A 26056-nucleotide genomic window follows, 5' to 3' on the forward strand; every position below is an offset into this window, starting at 1 on the left:
AAAAAGGTAAATCGAAAAAAGCACCAACCAAATATATGTCCAAGGGGGAATCAAAAAATGTTTTTTAAATAAACTGGCATAAACTGCAAACCGTGAGGGCTTCTTTGAGGCATTGGAAACAGTGTAAAAAGAAAATCTGGACTCTGTGGCCAAACGTGTTTGCAGATCAGGCATAGACAAGTCAGTGGGGTAAGTGTAATCAATTTCATCATGGTCAGTTCCAGGCAAAGTACTTAATAAAGGACTGGAAATTGTAGGCATCTCGATGGCCACTTCTGGTTCAGGATTAGAAGCAGTGGCCAAAACAGAATTTCTCACAATGGAAGACAGGAGACTGCCGGTGTCATACTAAGAAGAATCGACCACTCCGTGTATCTTGACATTGTCAATTGAGATAAACCTGTTTTCCTTACGACCTGGAAGCGGTGGTAAAATGACTGTTCTTGTGCCCTTCACTCCAAGGACTGGAACCGGAGCTCGGTAGGAAGGACCAAATTCTTTCTAGTTATCGATCTTCTCTCGAACCAGTTCTCCAACTTGTGGTAGCCAGCCAACTACCGGGATCTGCAACGCAACATCCGATGTGGAGGGCAAATGTTCCTTTGCAAGACTGTCTCTGGTCTTTTGTAGATCCTGTAAAACATTGCAATGTTCATCTATGTCAAAGGTTGTGGCGCGAGCCACGCAGCCTAGACCGTCAAGGTCAGGGACGTACATCTTGATGCCAAAGAGCATTTCGTATGGGGTCCGCCCACCCAGAGACCTTCTAGGGAGATTATTAAGAGCACGCTGCACGCCAATGAGGTGGGCCAGCCAGTTTCTGCCAGTGCCTATAACTCGAGCTGTCAATGATTGCTTTAAGTCACGGTTCATTCGCTCCACTGCACTATTACCCTCAGGTCTGTAGGGAGACGAAAACTTGACTTGGACCCCCATCGAAGTCATGGCATCCTTGTACGCCTTAGAGGTGAAAGCCGGACCCTGATCCGAATGGAAGGTACCACAGGCAAAAATCCCTACAAAGACACGCAAATCTCTTCTGACAGTCCGTGAATCAGCGCTGCGATGGGGCCCTACCCACACAAAGCGTGTGCATGAATCAACTGCTACTAAGATGTACTTTTACGCAGTATCAGAAGAAAAAGGACCGCAGTGATCTAAATAAACACAACCTAGTGGTTTATTAGATATGTACAACTGTGTCTGTGGCGGACGCGCAGCAGTTAAAGGTTTAATCTGCTGGCAAATGTCACATTGAAGGACATAGTCTTGCGTCTGTTTGTACAGTCCCCGCCACCAGAAATGTTGTAATTGAGCTACAGTGGCCGAGACGCCCGCATGCACAGACGCCACACCTTCATCCGCCGCTGTAGTCAAGCTAGCCCTGCGATCCGAGTTGGGAATCAAACGTTCTCCAACTTCAGGAATTTTCACAAAAGGAACCTTATCGGGACTTAAGTGGTATGTGTACTTCGAAGGGAACCCCGTAGGATGTTTACCTCCCTTCTCAGTGGCAGCAACAGCCGCCAAGATGTCATCAATAATCCTACTTTTGGACCGTGTAACTGCTGCAACTAAGTATGTAGATACCGCTGATTTCGCCGCTTCATCAGCAAGCGAGTTACCGACAGCGTTAATCCCTACACGCTGATGGCCGAGAGTATGAATCACAAACACGAGTGGCAACTGCTCTTTGAGCTCAGCCACTCGAACCCAGATCATCTTGTGTTTTATTGTGCTACCCTTGGAATCACGAAAGTCCTTCTGAATCCAAAAGAACAAGTTTTCATTGTAAGACTGGACACAGTAAAACTAATCACTTACAATTAGTCGTCACACTAGGATCAGCTTACTCCAACGCGAGTAAAAGAGCACGAAGCTCCGCCAATTGTGCGGTGCAGTCCCCTAGAGTCTGCGTGTGCACTACTCTGGACTTGAACTCATCGTTCACCATGGCACCGACCACAATGGCGCATGCGAAAACGTAGGCGTGTTAAGAGCCATGCGCAACCGGCGCCGAACCATCAGTGTAAATGATGCAATGGAAGTCCTCCAAAGGTCGCATAGCTAGAGGAGCAGGATGAACGAATTCATACTGCAAGTACTCCTGCGACCGCAATGAGGCGTCAAAAATAAACGTGACATCCGTGGACGTCAAGGAAGCAGCCCATTGAATCCACCGAGGGTGCAAAGCTTTAGAATTTGGTGCACTGGCTTTTGTAACTGCCTCCAAATGAGGACAGGGTGTAACAACCAACATGCGTTTTCCCTGTGACAGAGCATGTTCCTTAAGAATCGCCATCTGTACAGCTGTTAAAACTTTCTTCACAGTGGAAAACCGCATTTCAGCCGAAGTGTACAAGTGTGACTTGTAAGCAATAGGTACTGTGTCTCCTTCATTAGAAGTTAGGTACGTGAAACCCACCGTTCCAGGAATGATTCTTATCACCAGGTTAGTGTGGTTGTCATGAGTCAGTAAGAATTTAGAAGCGAGCAGATCAGCCTGCAAGGATTGCAAGATGGCTGAGTGCTCAGGCAGCCAGCATGATTTGGAAAAAGTTGGTTGTATCAAAGCATACAAAGGCTTGATACGCTGGGCATATTCCGGAATGCAAGTTCTCCCGAAATGTAAAAAACCCAGTAAAGACTGTAATTTTTTCCAAAGTTGTCGGAGCGCGCAGTTGTGTGCATTTCTCCAGGAAGTGAGGAGCCAAACCTCTACCTTCATTGTTGAGCTCGTAGCCCAGGAACAACACTGTATACTCTGCAATGTGCGATTTTGCAAAGTTGAATTTGTAACCCATGTCTGTAAAGGTACAAATTAAACCGATTACTCGACACAGATGCTCCCAAAGTTCGTTATCTGTGTGATAAATGTCATCCACATACGAGCATGCATCTGGATCGATTCTCTCCAAAAGAGACAATGCGGACAGTAAAAATCCCAGGGCTATTCTTATAGGCCATAGGCAAACGCCGAAATTGTTTTTGGACACCGCCGCAAGTAAAGGAGGTCCATTAGGAACTTAGACCGTCCAATCGATGGGCATAAAAACCGTTGGAAATGTCAAGCGTGGTTTTAAAACGCTTACGCACTAGACTATCCACTAAGGCAGAGCCTTGAGTATTCTGTACTGCACAGTTACGGCAATGCGAGTTTAAATGCCTGTAATCCTATACCAAACGATATGAGCCGTCAGGCTTGGTTACAGTAAAAAGAGGGTTATTCATCGGAGACACACCAGTTTCAATCACTCCTTGATATTCCAATTGTTCAAGGATCGCCGCAACGGAAGCCTTAGCTTCACGTTTAATGGGATATTGTGGTTGAGGCTGTGGCTGGGACCGCAAAGGAATTTCGTGACATGGGGACAATTTATCCCAACCACATTGGTTACGGTACAGAGCCGGCGCTAGAGCCTTAGCCCACTCTTCTGCAAAGTGCAGCGCATCCTCTTTCGAGACAGTGTGCGCGAAGCTGGGGATGATTACCTCCTCCCCTCGCGGTGCTGCGAGAACAAAAGGTGGGGGCCAGTCAGCCTCCGAAAGTAAAATGTCATACGTAGACGAAAGATTCTCCCAAAATACCCCTCTTATGGTACGTTGTATGTCACCTTCGATTAACAGGACAATTTCATAAAGTCTATCAGGGGGGCAACTCTCGTGTCCGCTGTTTCTATCACAACATAAATATCAGTCGCTGTCACCTTCAGTGGTGGACGCAGGGCCTCTCTCACAATGGTAATCTCCGCCGCGCTGTCCAGCAAGGTCAGAGCCCATGTCAGATTCCGAAGCCGCGTTCTCACTATCTGAGGCATAGCGATGCGCTGTTAAAGCCGCGACTTTCTTCTTGGCAAACTGCGGTCTCTTCGGCGTTGAGCCGTCCTGCTTTCCTGCACCGTCTTTCGGGCGGGGCTGGTCACGTCCTTGTTGACCTCCCCGACCCCTTCCGCCTCCTCCGCCACCGGTCGTCGAGGCCGATGAGTCCTGAAAGGAACGAGGAGAGCGTTGATCAGACCCTCAACTTTAAGCATCACTTTTCCAACCAATTAAACTGGGTGCCTGTCCAAATTGTTGTAAGGTCATTCTTAATCTCCACCCCAGAGCCCACAGGGACTCATTTCTTAACTCTAGGGCTTGTGTGCCACGGTTGCCTGCTCTAATCCGGTTCAGCCAGTGTCTTTTCCATACCTAAGGCCCCCTTGGAATGAACCCATCTGTATTTTAGTTTCGGTTCAGTTTGCTGCTTTGTATACTTAACTCGCACTGGTCACCAGCATACCGTGTGCCGCTGCCTCACTCCGCCACAGGTTTCTCTGGTGTTCTTTCTCTAGCCACCTCAATTCACGCTTGATTTCACACACTGTCGATCTAGCGACAGATCGCCACACTCCATATGCTCGCTCTACCGCCCTCACTCTACCGCCCTCACTCTACCGCCCTCACTCTACCGCCCTCACTCTACCGCCCTCACTCTACCGCCCTCACTCTACCGCCCTCACTCTACCGCCCTCACTCTACCGTCCTCACTATACCACTCTACCGCCCTCACTCTACCGCCCTCACTCTACTGCCCTCACTCTACCACCCTACCACTCTACTGCCCACACTCTACCGCCCTCACGCCCTCACTCTACCGCCCTTACTCTACCACTCTACCGCCTCCCCCCCTACCGCCCCCCCCTACCGCCCCCCCCTACCGCCCCCCCCTACCACTCTTCATGAGCACCGGAGCACTGTGCCTCATGACAAGCTGAGCTAGTCATGAGCATGCAAGGGATTAATATTTCACTTCTGTTCTTGAATTTTCGTCACAATAAAATACACTGAACATAATCTTCACAAAAGTTATTTACAAAAGTTTAATCTATTGCCGTTATAAATGACAATAACTTTTATTTAAGTATTAATCATTTTTTTTTAAAAAAGCCATTGTTATTTGTAATATCAATACATCTAAGTCACGTAAATACAACACATATTGCATTACAAATGCTATAGGTGTCACATTTGCGAAAGTTGAAACTATTGGAATTGTAAATGACCAAGCTATTAATTTAGCTAATTTCATACATACAAAATGTGTCATTTACAATACCAATAGCTCAAACTTTCCTAATGCGAGACCTATTGCATTGCAAATGCTTGTTCATATTAATAAACCACACGTAGGGAAGAAAGGGAATACATAGCTACCCCTGTCTGGACAACTGATTCTTAAAGGCAAAACCATACCTGCAATCAGAAACAACGCATTCAAGATCATGCAAATACTACACAAATTCTGTTTCTCCGTCAACCTTGGAAAAGTAGTTCACAGTCCCAGAATGGGAAAAGGGCTTCCTAGCAGTCAGACTAGACTCGAGACTGTAGAGAGCCTACCCCATGGAGAAATGAGTGCGGGAAATGGTACAAGAAGGTCACTGCAACCAGAAGGTGCAAGCTCGTACAGTTAGGACAGTGGGGAAACTCATGTGGGGAAACTCATGTGTATGATGGCATCTTGCATACCGGTCTAGGAATGGTTGCAGAGACACTGCTCAAGAACAAAAAGAAAATCATAATAGACAGACTTTTTAGACCACCAACTCCTATGGTCAGTCACTACAGATTCATCCCAACAAGGGTTGGGGAGCGCACATGATCAGACGAAACAGAAGGGGCCTGTTGAGCCCTGGGAACACAGTGATGCCTTGCTATCAGAATGGAACTTCTCTTGGTACATTAATGAGGGCAGGGAGTGGGCTTCAGTCGAGACCCATTAATATATCTGTGTCTTGCTGCTGAATACAGCAGGGCTTGCTGTAAAAACTGTCCAGGCTCAAGTTAGAGGGAAGGCACTTGAGTAATTCACAGTCAAAAATATCAATAGTTTCCCTAAACACTACGGAATAGAGAAGCCTGTACTACCGTCAAAAATCATTGACTATTTGGCACTGGGCTGTGCAGAATCGGGTTAATTTCCATATCCCATGTGGAATGCATGTTAATGTGGACTCCATTGGTGGACAGCAGCACCCACACGTGTGAAATAAATAAATCGTACATAACGTTTTTGATCTTGAGTCACCATTTATAGATTTGTTGCAACGAAGACAGTAGATTCCAAAACATTACATACAATTATGTACATCTACTGTTTGCCCATTGATCAGGGACCTTTACATACTCGGCTGTCCTGATAGTCTATTCACCTATTGTCAAAATACAAGAAGTTGCTAACCCTGACAGTTTTAATGAACATACATAAGGGTTAAAGCATGTTGTGACCATAAGTTGTTGAATTTTCCTTAAATCCCTTAATTTGGCTATTTACAATTTTTGCAAAGATGCTTGGAGATATTCGCAGACTGGCAACACAAACCGGTTATGCCAAAAATAGAAACTATGATTTGTTAGCATCATTTCTAGGTGGAATCCTTTCAACCTTCTATTCCAAATGCTCTCTTATACACTTTTATATGGATGTCTTTCATGTCTTTTTATAAGGCATCAAACTTCTTTACGCACTACTCTGCTTACCCCACCAACCAACCTGCAATCTAAATATGCCTTTAGTAGGTTGGATGTTAATTCCTTTTAAGCCATTATACACTGTTTTATGAAGTTAACGTTATTTGTTACTTAAGGATGCCATCATCTTGCTAAAGTGATTGAGGGAGATTAAAGCCTAAATCAAAAGACAACCATATCTAAACAGACCTTGATAAGGTGATGTTGCACATGCCTTCCTAAGTTGCTAGGCAAAGGTTATTACGCTTTTAATGTCAATTAAATTATTCTGTTTTTCCACCCACTCCAACCCCCACGTTTATAGAAGCCTTACAAATTTATGATGGCAGACGAGCTATTATGTATTACACAGACAAGACTAAACCAATAAAATAGACACATTAGAGTAAACGAAAAAAGGAGCTAAAGACTTAGGATATCCTTGTACAGAGGGAAATATTGCAAGATGAATAGTTAAAATCACACAGTTGTTTAACTCTTTAGTTAACTTAACAGAATATTATTTATCAAACAAAACACTTCAGCAGGATAAAAGGACATTTCCTGTCTTTGGTTGGGAATGGCATTTGTTTATGCGCACAAAACAACTTTATGGTGTTCAGTTCGCAGTTACTGTCTTTTACAGTATGAATAGTCATGTATGCCAAGGAGTTTTGGTGTGCGCTCAATGTGGGCAGATTATTTTCAAACATTTGTTTGCTACTACTCACACATCAGGCTTGCCTCCAGAGTGGAATACTATTTTATAATGCACAGTGTGTGAAACTGGTAGTTTCCACCTATCAGAATGAGGTTTAGGTTGCTAACTGAAGGACGACAAAAGCCATTATGGTGGATTATATTTTACTAGACCAGATTAATCCAACCTCTATAGAGGTTGAGCACTTTGGTGTTGAACATACACTGGTGGGCACTTTATTCAGTATCCCAGAGACTGTAGCATGGTATACCTTCCTGACACGACTTAACTTGTAATGGTTTTGGCATCTCTTCCGATTGTAGGAATGGCGTCTCATGCCTGTTTCTCAATTATCTTTTGTTTTTCTCCAATCTGTACACTAGTGACGAAGATGAGTTACTAATCAGTGAAGAAGAAACCCCTTTCAAAGATGATCCCAGGGATGAAACTTACAAACCACATCTTCAAAGGTATTGCCAATTCCCACTTCTTGTATTAATTTAGGGTTTGTGAATATGTGCCTGTTAAATATTTATATGGAACATGCATTTGCCTATTTAAGCGTTGTGATTCTGACCATTGCGTATGAGCAGAAGTGTGAAATATCTATTTAAAATCAATGCCAGGACCCCTCAATACATAAAAATCTTGCAATAGTGAAGCGCCATAAAGGCACTTTATATGTACACCAGGTTAATAGGATATTTATTTATTTCACACATTTAGAATTTCTTAACACGTTTGTGATTACCCATTGGGGGTATTGCCTAAAACAAATGGAATATATCACATTAGTTTGATAATTGCCACTTTCTGAATCTAATTGTCATTGAGACATTTGCTTCAATTAGCAATTTTCTGATCATCCATGGTTGCTCTAAATTTGTGTAGATATTAGGAATGAAGATTTTTGTTCTGGGTGAAATGAAGCATCTGGATAACTGAGTGCAATACACTCTGGTACTTTATTGCCCTCTTTAGATTTGAATGTGTTATTAAATTAATAAAGCATGTTAAATCAAGGGCATCTTGGCACAAGAACTGGTTCTATTTTGCTCAAAGAAAGAAAAAGATGCATATATTGAAAAAAATTGTCTTCAAGACTTTAGGGAAGGAGGTAGGATGTGTGATACAGGTCAGATCGAGGCGGAATAGACTGGCTCCCATATGGTTTTTCCTAATACCAGAAACCATTGTGTAAAGTGGGTGACTGATTAAAGGAAGTCCAGTGAACCAGGTACAGTGCACTCAACTGAAACTCCATTCTCTATTTCACTGAAAGCCAATTAAGTTTACAATGGACCTCCTTTACATGTTCAAATTTACTAAGCCCAACAAAATCAGTCTGAAAGCCAAGTTCTAAGAGATTTGGTTTGGTCCATGCACTAGCAGGCAGCTCTTCGTGGTAGGAGGTACAATGCTGGGTGACGAACTTTGAAAATGTTGAGTTGTGGGGGGAAATCCTCTGTTTGCTTGTATAAGCGCAGTAAGCGATCAGTCGCAACTGTTTCTACGTGAACCAGAGGAGTTCTCCACTGAGAACAGTTTTTAAAAATGTGATAAAATGGTGATTTCCCTGCAAAATTTTCTTTATACATTGACCAAAAGGCGCTAGAGCTAAGGGTAGCATATTTAAGTTTAGCTATAGTGGGGGGCGTATCAAGTAAAAGTATATATCATTATTGTAGTAAGGTTGCGGATTTCTTCTTGGGTAAGATAGAAAAAATATATGCTACCTTCCCTGAAAGTAGCAGGAATTATCTCTGCTCCAGCTATTGAAGTTTCCGGGACTGAGGACCGGTGTGCTTTTCGCCCTCCTGCAGAAAGTGACATCCTAAAACATATGGAGGCAGTCAAATCTGGGTCTCTCCTGGATTTGACCCCCGCCCCCCCGAAATCTCTATTGTGAGGGAAAGAAGTCATTGCACCAGTTTTTACCAAACTTTTGAACATGTCCCTCAGTTCGGGGCAGGTACCTAGCAATTGGAAACATGCTATGGTGGTTCCAATGCTAAAGAAACCTTCTCTAGACCTCCTCTTCCAGAAAATGTTAGACCTATATCCTTGCTCCCCTACTTTGCTAAAATTGCGGAGAAACATCTAAATAGCCAATTGTCCATGTTCTTGGAAGAAAGATGGGTTCTCCATGAAACCCAGTCTGGCTTAAGCCGCTTCACAGCAATGAATCGGCCTTACTTATAACTTCGGAGACCTTGAAAACCGCATTAGATGAGGGAAGAACTGCACTGATCCTTCTGGATCTGAGTGCTGCATTTGACACAGTCTCCTATGGCCTTCTGTTGGAATGGCTGGGGGAGGCCGGGGTCAGTGGCAATCCATGGGAGTGGATCAAACACTTTATGCAGAACAGATTCTTCCTCAGTGTGGGCGGCCTTGAGGGAATTACACTGGCTCCCCTATACAGGCTAGAGTCACCTTTAAGGCCTTGTGTTTTGGCTTTAGGATCCTCAACGAGAAATGGCCAAGATTTCTGTGCCCCCTTCTCAATGCATACAGACCTGCTCGAAACCTGCGGTCATTGGGCACAGCGAAGATGATCGTGCCTAAGGTACGGAAAGTACGGGCAGGAGGCATTTTCTTTGGCTTCTTCGCGGCTAGGGCCTGGAATGACCTATCTGTGGAATTCAGGACTTGCCCATCTGAGACATTGTTCCGGAAAAAAATAAAAACCTGGTTCTTCCAGCACCACGAGGAGGGCTGAAAGTAGGCTTCTTACAACTTGGGGCCATAGGCTAGAGGTTGGGGGGTGGATCCGGGCCAGCTGCTATGGTTTAAGGTGTTCAAGCGCGGGGAAACTCTGTTGGAGTAACCAGGCGCTCTACAAGCTTAATAATAATCATAATTATCTTCCTTATTTCATTTCATGCAAATCTGAGTATTTGTTGGAGAGATATGCTTTAAATCCATTAAAAAGAAGTAATAAAAACCCATAGTTTCATTTGGCTTTTAAAACAAAAACTGCTTGTGCTGGAGAAGTCCTCCATTCAATTTTTATTTAAGATTTCTCAACTCTGAGTTCCCATTCACCTCACTCATTCATGCTCCTTTTTCTTATCCTCTTCCTTGCTTTTCCTGCTATATTACTTACTTTTTTCCCATTTGTTTCTTGCCCTCAGTATTATGTTGTGATTGCTGTTCAAGAGCAGATACGAATGATGAACCAATTTATCCATTGAGATTAAGAGGCCTCTCCTCAATAAAGGACAGTTTGCGTTTAAGATTGTATGTGCAGAAATTACAGAACACTCTCCGCCTGTGACTGCAATTGTAACAAGCATTTACAATGCAAGGGTTTCGCTTTTGGGAAAGTTAGAGCTATTGGCATTGTAAATGACAATTTTTTTATTTATGTATTAGTTTTGAAAACCGATAAATAAATGGCATTGCCATTTACAATGCCAATAGCTTAATCTCTCGCAAATGCCACCCACACCCACAGAGACCCCCCCCACACACAGAGCCCCCTCCTGGATTCTTTTGTTAGTGTATTTAACTGCTAACAATACCCAGTACACATATGTTACACATAAAAGTTGACAGCAGCTCGAATCCCTCTCAGCAATGGCGGCAATGGTAGGCTGAAAGTTGGCATTTTTCGCAAGTGCAGCATCTAAGGAATTCATGCGAAGAATGCACTAAGAAACGCTGGAAAACTCACGGCAACAATAACATGCAGGCGGCTGTGTCTTTCGGGGACTTTCGGTGGCAGCGCGGTGGAGAGACAAGAAGGACTAGCAGAAGAACAGTGGAGTTTGTTGTCTGGCAGGAGCAGTGGCAGCAGAGCGACGCGGTAGAGCGGTGAATGCGCGTCCGCTCAACTCAGGCTAATTACTATCGGCCGGAGCTTGTCTACCCCCTTGTCTACCCCCTCCGGTGGCTGCTTTCAACAAGTCAGCGCTGCGAAAATAAGAACAAGGCATGGCATGCTGCGAAAATAAGAACAAGGCATGGCATGCGCGCACACAGGGACAGAGAGGCTTTCAGGGAATGCGGCTCTTTCTTCAAAGGCTTCTAATAGCGAGGCCCGTTATGGCGTCATGAACAGAAGCGGCACGGACAGCGGGAGGGGAGGAGGGCGGCCGGAACGGCCAGCACTCACCTGGACCTTTACTTCCGGCGGCGGTCGGCAAAAAAAAATGGACGCCAAAAAAAAAAAAAACCCCGGCCGCGATGACGCGCACAGAGGGGCGGAGAGAGAAAAAATCGCGGGAACGCCCCCGAATCTGGTCCGGCCTTGACGGACAGATCCGGCTCCCAATGGCTAGCCTCCATTTATGGAGCTAGCCAATGGGAGCCGGGGGGGGACGTTCCTGAAGCCCATATTGTAAACAATAGATTTCACCTGCGCCGAAAAGCTGCGCAGAGCGCAGCCTTCGGCAGGCGAAACCTAAAAACTGGTCGAATTTTTCTTTTATGCAAATTAACTTTACATTTCAAATCCCTGATTGGTGAAACTGGGTATACTAAACCACAGACCTCTACATCTGTGCATGTCATGTGAGTTCATCCATCTCTAATGATGTTCTTTTGCTTGTTCCATTTAAAAATGAAGGTCAACACATAACAGATTTTAAAGACAAAAAAGACCCTGGCTGGATATTTTTTTCATACCCAACCTGTTTTTTGAGAGGTCTGCATTACCCCAGGAACCTGCATATTTTGGCAAGATGTTGCAGGAGTAATGGGCATCATTCACTACCGCATGATTACCTGGAGTATGGAACTTAATACATTTATGTTCTTATACTCATTTGACCTCATGTGTTGATTCAAGCATGTTTGTGTGCCTGCAGGGATCTTCCAAAACCCCGGCGGAAAATCGGTAAAGGGAAAGATGAAAAGGAAATCAAAGTAGAGATAGAAGTAAAAGAGGAAGAAAATGCACTGAGAGAAGTGGAGGATCTTCCCAGAAAGTGAGTAATTATCAGTAGTGTGTCTATTCATTGACCTACTTTCATATGTCTTTCTTCTACTTCATATTTTCAAAATGCCGTAGATGTGTCTACAGTAATGTTGATGCTTGCTCACATCATTAATTCTACACGTCTTTCTCCTCATTCTCATAATAGAAGAGGCCGGCGGCGCAAAGATGACAAAACTCCTCGGCTGCCCAAAAGAAGGTGAGTCTGCAGTAGCCTGAGTATTCACTCATCTTCTGCTTCATACCAAATATTTTCTTACTGGACCGAGAGATGCATGCTATTGCTTGTGACAGACCTAAGAAGAACAATTTCCAAAATAATGAGTTCTTCTCTCTATTCATAAATAGCTGTGAGAATATTCCTGTAGGATAGATTTTTGAACACGCACCTATTCTAGATGATTCACGTGCTGTCTGTTATCTAGAGTCTGGTCCCAGAATTATACCTATTGTAAAGGTTTTACTTCGGCTGTTGACCACATAACTCACTAGGACATTAAGCATAGACCAACAGTGCGCCAGTACTTAGTCACAATTTTCAGATGCGATTTTGGGGATGAAGGCAAACTTTTAGTCCATTCTCAACCTCTATTTTGGAATATTTGGAAATGCTCGTATTGCCAAAGTGGCACTATAATTAGTCAAAGAAAGATGCCCCAAGCCCTGTGTATATTTTGTCTGGATGGCCAATGTACAAAAGTAATATACTCTTCTGTTTTCAAGAAATATATAGCATTTGTTGGTTGTTGAGAAACTGGTGACACCCAGAACCAACTGCGGAACTGTAGGGTATAATGACATGTTAATACCATGTGTGGCTGTAGATGCACCTGTTTGCAGCCTGTCTTTGTTCTAAGAAATCTTTCAAGCCACAAGGTGTTGTGTGACTTCTCCATTAGCTGGTGATGCACCTGGTTACTGGCATTGTTAAACTGTCTTTCTCTTCCTTTTCCCCCATTTGGTTTGGATGTGTATCAACAATGCTCCTGGACTCTTCGCCTCCATGTTTATTTGCTTTCGGCCCGCACGGTCTAATTCTCTGAATATAATTCTTCACAAATGGTTATCCTTTTCCGCTCCCTCAATGCGCTTCGGAGATCCTTATTGAAGACCTGATTCCCTGCTCTCGGGGCCCTACACATCTTCCTTTATCGGCTTTAGAGAATGAAGAGATGTGGATGGTGATGGGATGGATGCCATTAAGGATCTGCCCTTAGTTCAATGACAAATACACCTCCGCCAACCTCCACATGGTCTGTAATCTGTCTTTCCCTGACAACATCTACACCTTCCGTTTGGCCTTTCAGTAAAAGGCCTCTCACCCACGGAGAGACAGACTCTGGGCCCACATCGAGAGGAAGTGGTCAGTGGAAAACACACAGGCCATCTTCGACATAGCTTACCCCGAGTGCTAAAGAAGAAGAGGATGTAGAGTTATCAGGCATCCCGGTCCAGAGGTCTTAGATTCTGGAAGAAGAGGGTTGAGAAGGCGTTCCATCGACTCAACACCGCCCCTGGTGCAAAGTTGACTATAAGAGCTGTGAATATGGTCAAAGCCAAAGCACACACACCTTGCACCAAATTGCATGCCAAGAGTTATGCCACCCAGTGTTCTCCGTCTGCAACCTTTATGTTGTCCTAAATATGCTCATGGGCCTTCCTTTTGAACCTCTATACTCTGGTCCTGTACAATTCCTCTGATGGAAGGCCGCCTTTATTGTAGCTTTTACATCCCTCAGGAGTATTAGTGAATTGCAGGCTCTTACACCCCTGGCACTTTTCTTCCAGGTCCACAAGTAGAGTTCATCTTAGGACGAACCCCAAGTTCTTACCAGAATTCCATGCAAACCTCAAACTTTAGCTGAAATCTCTAATTTTCTCTTGAGGTAAAGTTGCAGAAACTGTGGGGATCACAACATTCCTACCAACCTGCACTTCCAAACTTCTCTCGATTCAATTGGTACCCCACTTAATTTGTGAAGCAAGTTGAAAACCCAGGCCTGCTGTGATGAGCACTCGGGCAGTAATAATGACTCGTACCCAGGCAGGAAGTTAGCAGTGCAGTGAAAGGGTAGCGGAAGGTGAAAATCGTGGGAAGGAACACTTAATTACTCATGAAACCTCTCTTCAAACTGTAATTTGTGTACTCTGTGTACTCAAGAATTAATTGAAGCCCTTCTTTGTGGTCTGCTTCTTTCCCGTGTTTCGACTGCGTTGCGTCTGTTTTTTTCACCCCTTATGTGGTTTCACCACCCTTGACTATATGTTTTTTCTATTGATATTCCCCTTCTAAATTTACATCATCCACTATGCACTCCCACTTTACTTCTATCTCCGCTCCTGAAGAGCCTGTAATCCAACTCCACAGGAATATACATTCCTCTCTCCAGTTCATTCTTCTCAATCTAGAATTGATTATTTTTTTCCCTGACATCTCAGGTTCATGTTTGAGGAGAATGGCCTAGGAGAGTCATCACCCATCTCACTTGCACTTTATGGTGTAGATCTCGTAAAACAGCTACCTTCAGGTCTCTGGTGGGAAATAGACTACTAGCAATCCCCTCCCCCTGATGCTGTGCTTGTGCCCGACCATGTGAGCATCCCACATCATGGAAGCAGAGCACAGGTGGGAGTACTGCTGATCTGCCCGAATTTTCATCAGCAAGTAACTGATCAAAATTATACGCTCTTCCAACCCCCATCCTCATACCAAACTCCAGCCCCCTAGCACTGTTGTATCAGCAGTTCCTCACTGTGTTCGCCGCCTCGCCACTGCACCCGTTCCACTCGGAGTGAGTGAATTGGGGTGTACGGCAGGACGAGGAATTCGGGCTCAACTGCACAGGGTGCTAGTGTTGCCCGTGCCTGGTCTGACACAGACCTGCCTGATCTTGACTGCAGGAGTAGTCTCCCACACTTGGGGAAGCCTCTGGCCATTGCAGGATGGTGCATGCAGCCCTCAAGGAAAACTAGGGTGTACCCTGAATGCCTGGATACTGAGAACTGAGTCCAGAGACTAAGGGGCAGGGGGTCTCATCTCCTGTTTTGGCACCAACCTCTCCTGTTCTTCCCTCTTTCTTTTGCCGTCCTTCTGCTTGATATCTTGCTTGATATCTGATATTAGAACCTACTGAATGCAAGTGCCTTTTGCTTTGTACCTATTCCTTTGTGTGCAGGTGGACAGGGCAAGGAGGTGAGTGGATATCTGCTGTTCGCCCACCATTTTGTTCTCCTGGTCATCTACCATTCTGCCTTTACTACTTAGTGACTGTATGGTACTGGCTTTTTCTAGCTAGCGCCACCGACATTCTGCATCCGGGGGTGCCCTAGAAATTCTGTGGGTGCTCCCGCTGCGCGGCAAACAAAGGTTGTATAGCTGGGAACTGCGGGGCGAACCACAAGCCCCAACAGGACGCTGACGTTGTGCGACCGGAGGCTCTCTCTTAAAAGATCAGTATGGGCAAAAGGAAAGCCTTAACCCAGACCAAGGCTAGCGACCCAACGCTGGATGGGTCTATTAGGAAAGCCATACGGGTTCTTAGATTGAATGAGTTAACACCGTCCTTACACCACAACTGCTTCTGTAGCTTTGGTTATGTTAAATGTTATGTTAATTGAGCTTGTAAAGCGCATGTACACCAAACAATTTCATGGCGCTGGAGTCCAGGGGGTACTGCCGCTTGGGAGGTTTAGTTATGTGTCTGGCAGAAAAGCCAGGTCTTTAACTGTTTCCTAAACTGAGCGTAGGAGGTCAGTGATCTAATCTCCAGAGGGAGAGCATTCCAGAATTGAGGGGCCAAGACCGCACCACTTAGTGCCCCGTGTTTCTTACATTTGAAAGACAGGATCACCAAAAGATTCAGATGGGAAGACTTGAGGTCCAGAGAATGGACGTAGCGCTGAATCGGAGTAGATATAAATCCCGGACTGTTGCCATAGAGAACATTAAGAACAGTATTAACAGTATTGTGTTATGATATTGCCTATATATTCCTATGCACGTGTGTTTTGACGTATTTTAGTCCTTTATTTTTTACAGCGTTTTGATGGCCTTCGCCCCAACTATGCACTGCTACCTCATACCTGTACTATGCATACTATACATACTATTGTTTATAATAATATTACTCTGTATTATTTACAGCGTGTTGATGGCCTACGCTCCAACTATGCCTGCTACCTCATACCTGTACTATGCGTTATATTGGTACTATGTTATATGCTATATTGGTGCTATGTACATGAACTTGTTGATGGCCTACGCTCCAACTATGCCTGCTACCTCATACCTGTACTATACGTTATATTGGTACTATGTTATATACTATATTGGTGCTATGTACATGATCTTGTTGATCTACCTCCCTACTATGCCCCCTTGTTCCCCTACCCTCCACCTGCCTTTGTAAAGCGCTCTGTTATCTGCAAAGATCTTGTTCGCGCTATATAAAACTCTCAAAATAAATAAATAAAAGTGATGCACCCCAGCTTAAATGCACATTGTTTGGCTACTGGAAGCCAGTGTGATCTTTCCATTAATGGCGTAACAAGGTACCATTCGGGCTGGTGGTAAATTAATCTGGCTGCCTGGTTTTGCACCAGCTGCAGACGTTTGTGTTGATATGCCGGAATACCCTCATAAAGTAAATTGGCATAATCGATGCGGGAGATGACCAAGGCCAGGACAACTTGGGTCAGGGCTTCTGTAGTAAGAAATCTACTGATCTTCCTGATCCTTTGCAACTGGACGAAACGAGGAAACAACTGTCCCAGTCTGGGCTTTCACCGACAGATCACTGCTGGTGGTAATGCCCAGACATTTGATTGAACATGCTGGGAGTGAAGGGTTTCCCAATTCGGGTGGCCAAAAGTTGGAGTTTCAGAGTTAATTCTGACCCAGACATTCCTAGTGTGCAACTTGATAACCAGTCTATGGGCGATGCTTTAGCAGTTCTAATTAACCCAGTCCACGAAATCCGTAGAGTGGAAGCAGTGCAGCACACTCCAAGCTTAAAGAAATCCTTTGAGGGTCCCCCGACCAAAAGGAAAAGGCATAATGGGCCTCAAGGAAAAGGACCTGGACCTGGTGCTAAGCCAGAGGGAGCGATTGGTGATTGTTTATCTAGAGACTCCTTTAGAACTATCCTAGACATTGTGACTATTGCACATAACAATCTGATTGAGTCCATTAAGGAGATGTTGCATGAGATAATCTTGTTTGTTAATAAGCATCTAGACTCTATTGAAACATTATTTGTAATATAAGATCTGAAAAGGTTAATAATGGTACTACCTCTGCATCTAATTCCCAGCTAGTACGTGCCCCTTTCAGCTCCGACATTATTACAGGGTTACAGTGAGTCGGTTTTGCATTAGTTACTGGGGTCAATATCTGGGTCTGTGGTTGCCCTCCCATTTGCATGGATGTCATAGAAGAAAAATCAGGGACAAGAAATGCGTTACTTACCTGTAACTGCAGTTATCCAGTATTGGTGTCTTTCATAGATTCACATGCCTGAATCATTCCCCGTCGTCGGAATGGGAGTCCCCGATACATAAATAAAGTAATGTCCCATAGACCTATAGATAAATAGGCCTAAAGGCCTCACAATAGTTTTTTTTTTTTTTAGTTTGTTTTTTTTAGATTGTCCTCATACCACCGCAAGCGTCTGCAATTGTAACATTAGACCCCCTTGATCCCGAGCGCCCTTGGTCCATGTTTCTGGATACACTACGGGCCGCCAGGCCTGCTTCTTTGTACGAGGCTTGGTGTAATCCTTGGACGATCTTAAACCAACCTTAGTGCCTTCCCCCAGCACACTAAGGGCGCCCAAACGTTACCTTCTGTACGGTCAAGCCTTGCCATTGCAAGTGCGGCCCGGAGCCACTTCTCATAAAGGGGAGCAGCTGGGTCTTTCCATAATATGCAAAGTTCCCTACGGGCCAACAGAATCCGGTTTAAAAAGAGGCCAATCTGTGTTCTAGATATGAAGTTTTCAAGTGAAGAATTTAAAGCAAAAATAACTAGTGCTGGGTCTAAATTAACCTTATATCCAAATATACCTGTTAGTGCCTGCTCTACGTTCTGCCAGTACCCTTTGAGTTGGGAACATTAATAAAACATATGCAGATCATCTGCCTTAAGCATACCGCATTTAGGGCACCTAGGGGTTGGGTTGGGTTGTCGACAAACTTAGCAACTCTGTATGGGGTATAATAAATCCTATTAAGAGTAAAAAAATGATTTTTCTTCAGGGAGGCTGGTTTTACGAACTTGTAAAGGTTTGTGATAGATGGAAGATAGTACTCTGCAGCTCTATTTTCTAATATTGATGTTCTCCATACTAGGTGGGGTGGAGGTAGTTCGATATCTTTATCTAATAGGCTCCTATACCATATCCCAACTTCCTTTTTAAGGGGGGTGGGATTTTGCAGTTTAGACTCTTTCCCAGTTTCCACCAATATTATTTTTTTCTGCTGTAAACCTTGAGCGTAGTTGTAGAAATTTGAACCGTGAAAAAGATTCCCCAATCCTTGCTTTCAGGACCACCCATGGATAGACTCCATCTGTAGATATTAGTTCTGACCATGTGCTTATACCTGCAAGTTCTATTGGCACCGCCAAACCATCCTTCAGACATTCAGGAAGCCCAGGAGAACCCCAGATTGGGGCGAGGTCTGAGTAATATTTTATACCCCACCTAGTTTTCAGATTCTGCCATAAGTTAAGTGCTGCCCGGACCACCTTTAGTCGAACTTTCTTGAAGAACCTTATAGCTCCAAATTTGTACAAGAACCCATCTCTGCCCCCCTCATGTGTTGCCATTGCCTTCAAGATAATCCCCCAGTTGTTATTGGAAGGACTGGTCAGAAGGCATCGGATGTTTTTAATCTGAAAAGACAGACAATAACAGAAAATATCCGGTAGTGCGAGTCCCCCTTTAAGTAATCTCCTCTTCAGCTTTTTCCAGGACAGTCTGGAGTTTTTGTTGGCCCATACAAAACTACCGATCTTACTCTGAATTTTCCCAATAAGCTTAGAGGAGAATTCGAGGGGAATAGCGTTAAAGAGATATGTTAGCTTGGGTAGGATTACCATCTTGACTATATTTACACGGCCATAAATTGTAAGTTGAAGGTTTCTCCACCTAAGGAAAAGATGGTCGATGTCCTTTATTACTCTATTTAAATTGGTCAAGGGTATGTTCATCAGGTCTTGCTCTATACCAATTCCCAGATATTTAAATCCTGGTCCCGCTCGTCTTTCCCAACCTTCCACTCCCCAGCACATTATTTCGGTCTTAAGAGTATTAACTGCATAGCCAGAGAGTCTTCCAAACTCGCTTAGGGAGTGCTCGACCTTTGGGAGGACCTCAATAGGGTTGCTAGTATATATTAACAGATCATCCGCGTAGAGCGAGTTTAATATTAAGATCTTGAACCCGAAAAGGAGTTCTTTGAGGATCTAGCCTGAGCATTTGCGCCAGTGGCTCTATATAAATGTTAAATAATAAGGGTGAGATCGGGCACCCATGTCGGGTGCCTCTCCTTATTTAAAATCTAGATGTTAATTTGCCATTTAGAAGAATTTTAGATGATGCGCCGTCATAGCATTTGACTAATGATCGTATAAGGAGTGGGCCAAATCCCATAACCCTAAGAGTTTCTCAGAGGAAGATCCAACTAACGCGGTCAAACGCCTTGGCGGCGTCATACGCTGCCACTGGTTCTGACTTTGCTATCGCTAAGTCTATACAACCGATTAGTTGTAGTGTCTGTTCCTCTATAAATCTACCCGGAGTAAACCCCTTCTGCTCCTCTCCTATTACCTGTGGTATCACCGTGACCAATCTCCCTGCCAAAACGCTTGTGAAGATCTTATAATCTGCATTAAGCAGGGAGATTGGCCTATAGGAGTCTGCATTCAGTGGGTTCTTACCGGGTTTTAATATAAGGACGATAGTTGCTTCCTTCCAAGACGGGGGTATTTCCCCCCCTATGCAAATGTAATTAAATAGCTCAAGAAGTCTGGATGTTATTGCCTCGTCAAGGATTTTATAGACCTGGGAGTGCATCCGTCACCGCTGCCTTGTTGTTTTTGATTTTAGCAATATGCAATTTTACCTCTTCCTCTGTTATGGGTCTTTCGAGTGACTCTTTGCTGTCGGTGGTCAGTCTCGGCAACTCTTTATTATTGAGCCACTCTTGAATGCAGTCGATGTCAGGGACTGCCTCCTCGTTATATAGTTCCGAAAACAAGTTGACCAGGCATCGCTCCATATCTTCATGCTTACCAGATGTAGTGCCTAGTTCATCTATTACTAGTTGATTAATGTTGTTTTTAACCCTATCTGTTTTCAGCTTCCAGGCTAATATGGCACTAGCTCTCTCCCCGTATTCATAATGCTCCATTTTATGAACATTCCATTTGGCTTTTACTTTTTCCTCCAACTTGCCTCGATAGTCTGAGCGAGTTCGTTCTAGCTCTTTTAATGTAGAAGGGAGAGTCTCCGGTCGACAATGCAGCCTATCGTTCTCCAACCTAGATATCTCAAGTTCTATTTTTAGGTCTCGCCTATTCCATTCCACAGGAATGAATATGCTAGTCTAATGCCGCTAAACCACCGCTAAACCAAGACTTAAACCCAAGGCTCTCAAAAGGCTCCCAAAAAGCGGATTTCCAGAAGTGCACGTCCTCGTGCACGAGCTTGCCCGAGCCTTCCAGCAGCATTTCTCCTCCCCTTACCTCCTGTGCGTCCCCGCCCACTGCTTCACACTTCACGGCCGCCAGGCCGTGACTCGCATTCAAAGCTGGCCTAACGCTCTTCAAAGGCTCTGCTCTCCCCCCCCCCCCCCCTGCTCCACTCTCCTACTGTGCTGGCAGCTTTGAATGCTCTTGCACCTCGCTGCTCCAAGTCCGTGAATGCCAGTGGCTCGGCGCAACAGTGTTCCTTCAAGTCACGGTCCTCTGCTCTCATAGCACACGTCTGCGACTGCAAGACAAGAGCATTTTTGTCGGCTGAGCCCCTGCCGGTGTTCAGCGCCCAGGCTGCCTCTGTGCTGGTGTATAGCGCCTAGCTCACTCTACCAGCCTCTGTGCAGACTCTGCCGGAGTGCAGCGCTGTGGCTCCCTCTGTGCCGGTGTGCAGCGCCGAGGCTCCCTCTGTGCTGGTGTGCAGCGCCGAGGCTGCCTCTGCCGGTGTACAGCGCCGAAGCTCACTCTAGTTCTATCCCGCCATTTTCCCCATTTCTCACTTTATTTTATTTCTCGTTTATTTATATTTTATCCTGCCTCTTTCTTTTTCTTTTGTGTCTCTCTACCCTCTGAGACTACAGGCTCTACCCTCCAATAGCTCTCCTTTTGTCTTACCTTAATATCCCCCCTTTTTCCGCTGTCCATTTGTTCGTACTCCTCTCACGTTCTTCTCTTCGTGTTTCACTCGCCCCTTCCCTCAGTCATTGTTCATTGAATACCTTAACTTATATCCATCCCTACCGGCGTGCCACGGGCTCCAAAGCTGCATCTCTCTCTTCTTTGCAGTCCTTTTTTGCTGCAGTCTGTCTTCCATTTGTCTCTCCCTATCCCTCTTACTTCACCTCTTTCCCTCCCCTTCCCTCTGCCTCGCCATCTCTTCTTTCCCTCTCGATTCCCCGTGTTTCCTCCTTTCCCCCCATAAAAATAATAACAAGCATTTACAATGCAACGGTTTCGCCTTTGCAAAAGTTAGAGCTATTGGCATTGTAAATGACAAAATTGTCATTTATGTGTTGGTTATGAAAACGGATAAATAAATGGCATTGTCATTTACAATGCCAATAGCTTAATCTCTCACAAATGCCACACAGAGACCCACACCTAGACACACACCTACACACACACAGACCCACACCTACACACACACAGAGCCCCCCCCCCCCCCCCCACACACACACACACACAGGGCCCGCCCCCCCCACACACACACACAGCCCATGGTTTGTTTCTGCCCCGCGGCTTTCAGCTGGTCAGTGGAATGAGCTGCCTCTGCCCAAAAATGATGGCCCCATCTTTAATATCCCATTGAAAAGCACAGCATTGAATAGCATGGATAGGTTCGTAGGACACAGCTGAGAAGTGACCACATTGAACTACAGTTGCGCTCTCCAAATATGTGTGACTTAACTCAACTGTGCTATTGATTGCTCTTATACGGAGAGCGCTCTTTCATTGTTCTCTCCCATCACTGTCAAAGTACACCGACTCTCTTTCATAGTACTCTCTGTTGTGGTTCACCCTTGCCCTACATTTCCGATGGACAACATCCAACCTCTCCTATGTCCGTCTACAAAGATGCCCCCTTTATTGCTCCCCACTGACACATCCATGCCTCTCCCTCAAGTGCTCACCTCCTCGCTGGGGCTCAGATGACACTTCTTCTTCAGACGACCCCAGTTAAGCAAGTTGCCGGTCTGCATTGTGAGCACGGAAGCTCTGTGCAGCAGGCTGCGGACAGCGCAGCTGTCGTGACTCATGATCGGAACCGAAGGCTCACTGTGGCTTCCCTTTGATACTGTGTTCAGTCCCTCGCCCTGCTGTGGTTCGCTGGTCCTTCTCCCCGCGTCCTCTGGCCCCCGCGGCTCGTCCTCCTCTGCTCGGTCTCCAGCGCGTCCCTCCGTCCTCCTCATGCCCTGGCAGCTGCGGGGGCGTTGCCGCAGCAACTCTATAAGGAGCCCCGGGGCAGAGTCAGAGAAGGAGGCGCTCCAGAGTGCTGTGTAACCGTGACTGGTACCGAGCCTCCGAAAGCGACGAGGGACAAAGTAAACACACCAGCCAGACCGGCGACAGTGAAGAGAGACTCAAGAAGAGTACACTGACAGCCAGGGTCAGCAACGTCGCTCCCACGTTTTCTGTATGTGTATATGTGACTTCAGGTTTTTTTGCAGTGAGCGAACATGCCTTGTGTGACTTTGGCACGAGTAAAAGAAGCAATTATCGTTATGTCATAAGACAGGGATGACATCTGACCCCTTTCTGCAGAATGCAATAGTCTAGAACACTGCTGGAAATGAAACAAGTCAGGTCCCGGGCCGGCAGCCAATCACAGCGCGGGCCGGGGAATGACGTCACGGGGGTGTCCCGGGCCGGCAACCAATCACAGCGCGGCCCAGGACAAAGGGGCGGGACTTAAAAAAAAGACCGAGAAACGCCCCCGAATCGCGTTTTCACGGGAAAGCGTGATTGACAGCCTCTGTCTCCCAATGGCTAGCCTCCATTTATGGAGCTAGCCAATGGGAGACAGAGGCGGAACCAAAGCCCCATATGTAGGATCATGAGATTTTGCCCTGGGCGGAGCAACTGGTACGTAGTTGCAACGGCCAGGGCGAAACCTAAAAACGCTTTATAAGTCAAGCGATACACAGAGTAGCGATTTAAAAGGTTTCAAGAGGAGTGAGGGAGGACCTCCCGGCTTCCGCCTCAGGACGGTGAACAGAAATGTAGCTTGACTATAGACCACAAGATGTGCCAATAGACCACAAGATGTGGTCCATTGGCCAATAGACCACAAGATGTGCTCTCACACAATCACTCCCTTAATCACATCTTGGCGATCCTGAAAAACGCCTCTATTGAAACTGCTCTGGCCCCTCAACTTTTTATTTTACATCAAAACTATTTCCTCTCACATCATCTTTATTATGAATTTCAAGCGTCATTCTCTAAAAAATGGTCTACTCCACCATGCAGCCCCACTGTTGAGTGCTAAGAGACCTAAGGGTGTACAAGTGCTTTATAAAGCCTTATTACAATAACGCTAATAAGCCAGAGCTGCAGCTGGGAGTTCAATGGTGCAGAATAAATACAAAGAAACTGGATTCATGAATGGCTTAACCCCTTCCATGCTCATGACGGAACGGTTCCGTCATGAGCGTCGGTTGAGCTGTGCTCATGACGGAACCGTTCCGTCATGGTTCCATAAGCTCGATGGAACGTTCAGCACAGCGCGAAAATTCGCGCCGCGCTGAAGCGGTTAAATAAAGGTAGGTAAATACAGTAGATAAACAGAATGCTGTGGATTTACACAAATTCATTTTCATCCACCAGGTGCTACCAATTCATTCAACATGAGAATGAATAGGAGAATAATAACTCTGCTGGAGTTGAGGAACAACTATAGTGGTCAAAATAAAAACTCGTAAGGTGGGGACCCGTTGAAGCCCAAGTGAACTTGTGTGGAGTCTTACCTTGCAGAAGAATCCTTACCTCGGATCCCTTCCCTATAGCAACTGAAAACAGAGTGTGGATTATGTTAGGAGCCTGGATAGCTTAACACCTACTGTTTCAAGCAGTTCATAGCACAAGCCTGTGCAGGATGGTTAAAGAGGATGCAAAATATGGGGCCCGGGAAGCCCAGGTTGTGAAGCTTTCATGTCCCAGAGATGTCGATTGATGGTAGAACAGCTTTCCCTTATGTAGGGTGGTCCAAGAGTGTCTGGAATGACTCTTCCTCCTCAGCACAGACCAGCCCCTCCACAGGCTGCAGTTCCCGCTTCTCTTCACTGCGCTCCGACGCAGCTCGTGAGGCGCCTCAGGTCTTGGTCTCAGGTATTGGTTACCAAGGCAAAGTAGGATCTATTTGGATACCTATGTTTTAGTATGGCACAAGATGGAGGTGCGGGTAGCATTCCAGACATTGGAAGTGCATTGCCTGCATTCCTGTAGCTGGAGGGGGTAGAGCCAGACGCCAAGGTAAGGAGAGGAGACAGTGTTAACTTTATAATTCAATGAGGCATTTTGTTAAACAAAGACATCCAGATTAGTCTTCCTGACAACTCACATTTGGGACATGGCAGGGGTTGGGGATATGGCTGTATTTTCAACCTGGCTAGATCTCTCCACAAATTGGATATCATAAGAGGTTTGACATTTTATCTTGACAAATCAAAAGATATAGGAACGTTTGAGGTTTTTTGTAACCTCTGGACCTTTCCACACAGTCTCAATCCAAGTGAATACTCTTCTGCTTTCTATTATGCTACCAAAAAGTGAATAAATAATACAATGTCTGGCAATCCAAAAGCCTTTCAACCAGAGTTAAAGGAACATGGCTACATTAGTAAGAAATATTATAATTATAGAGATCGGTAAAGCAGCAACATAGAGGTATGTTCATACATTTTCACACACTATTTTCTCAATTCAGGTTCAAGAAAATATGCCCAAAGATTCTCTTTGAGTTGTCCCACCCCTAGGCCAGCAGACCATTGGCTATTCAGCTACCAGGCAAGTCTGAGACCTCCTCTCACACCTGCCCAGGCCCCTTAAGGCCTTGCTGGGTGCACCCCAAATCATTCTCCTCCATCTTGTGAGTTGCAGCCTACCTGTGCCCCAGATTGCAGTTAGCAGAGTCCAGAAAGTGGTAAGGAGACAGACTAGTGCTGTCTCTTCCCAAGACAAAAAGTTGTTTAAAAAAACGATTTTCACTTTGTGTTTACTGTCTATGCCTGTGGTTGTTACAGTTAAAAAGTGTCGTTTTAGCCTACCCGTAATTGCATATTTGATCACCTGTGTTGTTTCAAATTTGTGGTTTTCCCTGCCCATGATTGCCTGCATTTAGTGAGTTGAATTGTGGGATTTGCAGTCCAACCTCTGTAGTTTGTCCCTCTCATTTCTTGGTGACAATTGTTTCCCCTCCAAATTTCTCCTTTGCTCTGTGCTAAGACCTGTATGTTAAAAAAGTGCACTCCCAGCCACCATTTTGTGTTAACAAGCCAGTGAAACCAGCCCCCACCCCACCAGCAACTGGGATTTTTTCTACATCAGAGGGTGCTTCTGTGAGCTATTTAAACTGTTTTACTAGGGCCTGTGCACTTCGTTTTTTGTCTCTAATAAAAGAGAGAGGGATCCCAAAACCAAAGGGATAGGGTACCAAGACTGACTTCCG

At 45.2% G+C, this 26056-nt stretch overlaps 1 protein-coding gene across 2 annotated transcripts in view; it reads left to right on the forward strand.

Moving 5' to 3' along the window:
* The window catches only part of ZFP91 (ZFP91 zinc finger protein, atypical E3 ubiquitin ligase), a 193257-nt gene that overhangs the window by 45955 nt on the left and 121246 nt on the right, over positions 1–26056 (forward strand). For both annotated transcript variants that reach the window (XM_078665337.1, XM_078665336.1), the window contains 3 exons: positions 7576–7662; positions 12007–12126; positions 12283–12333. In XM_078665337.1, the coding sequence (XP_078521463.1) occupies positions 7576–7662; positions 12007–12126; positions 12283–12333 (258 nt within the window). The remainder of the gene's footprint in view (positions 1–7575; positions 7663–12006; positions 12127–12282; positions 12334–26056) is intronic.

This window comes from Lissotriton helveticus, chromosome 1_1, assembly GCF_964261635.1.
Source record: "Lissotriton helveticus chromosome 1_1, aLisHel1.1, whole genome shotgun sequence".
Classification (NCBI taxonomy): domain Eukaryota; kingdom Metazoa; phylum Chordata; class Amphibia; order Caudata; family Salamandridae; genus Lissotriton; species Lissotriton helveticus.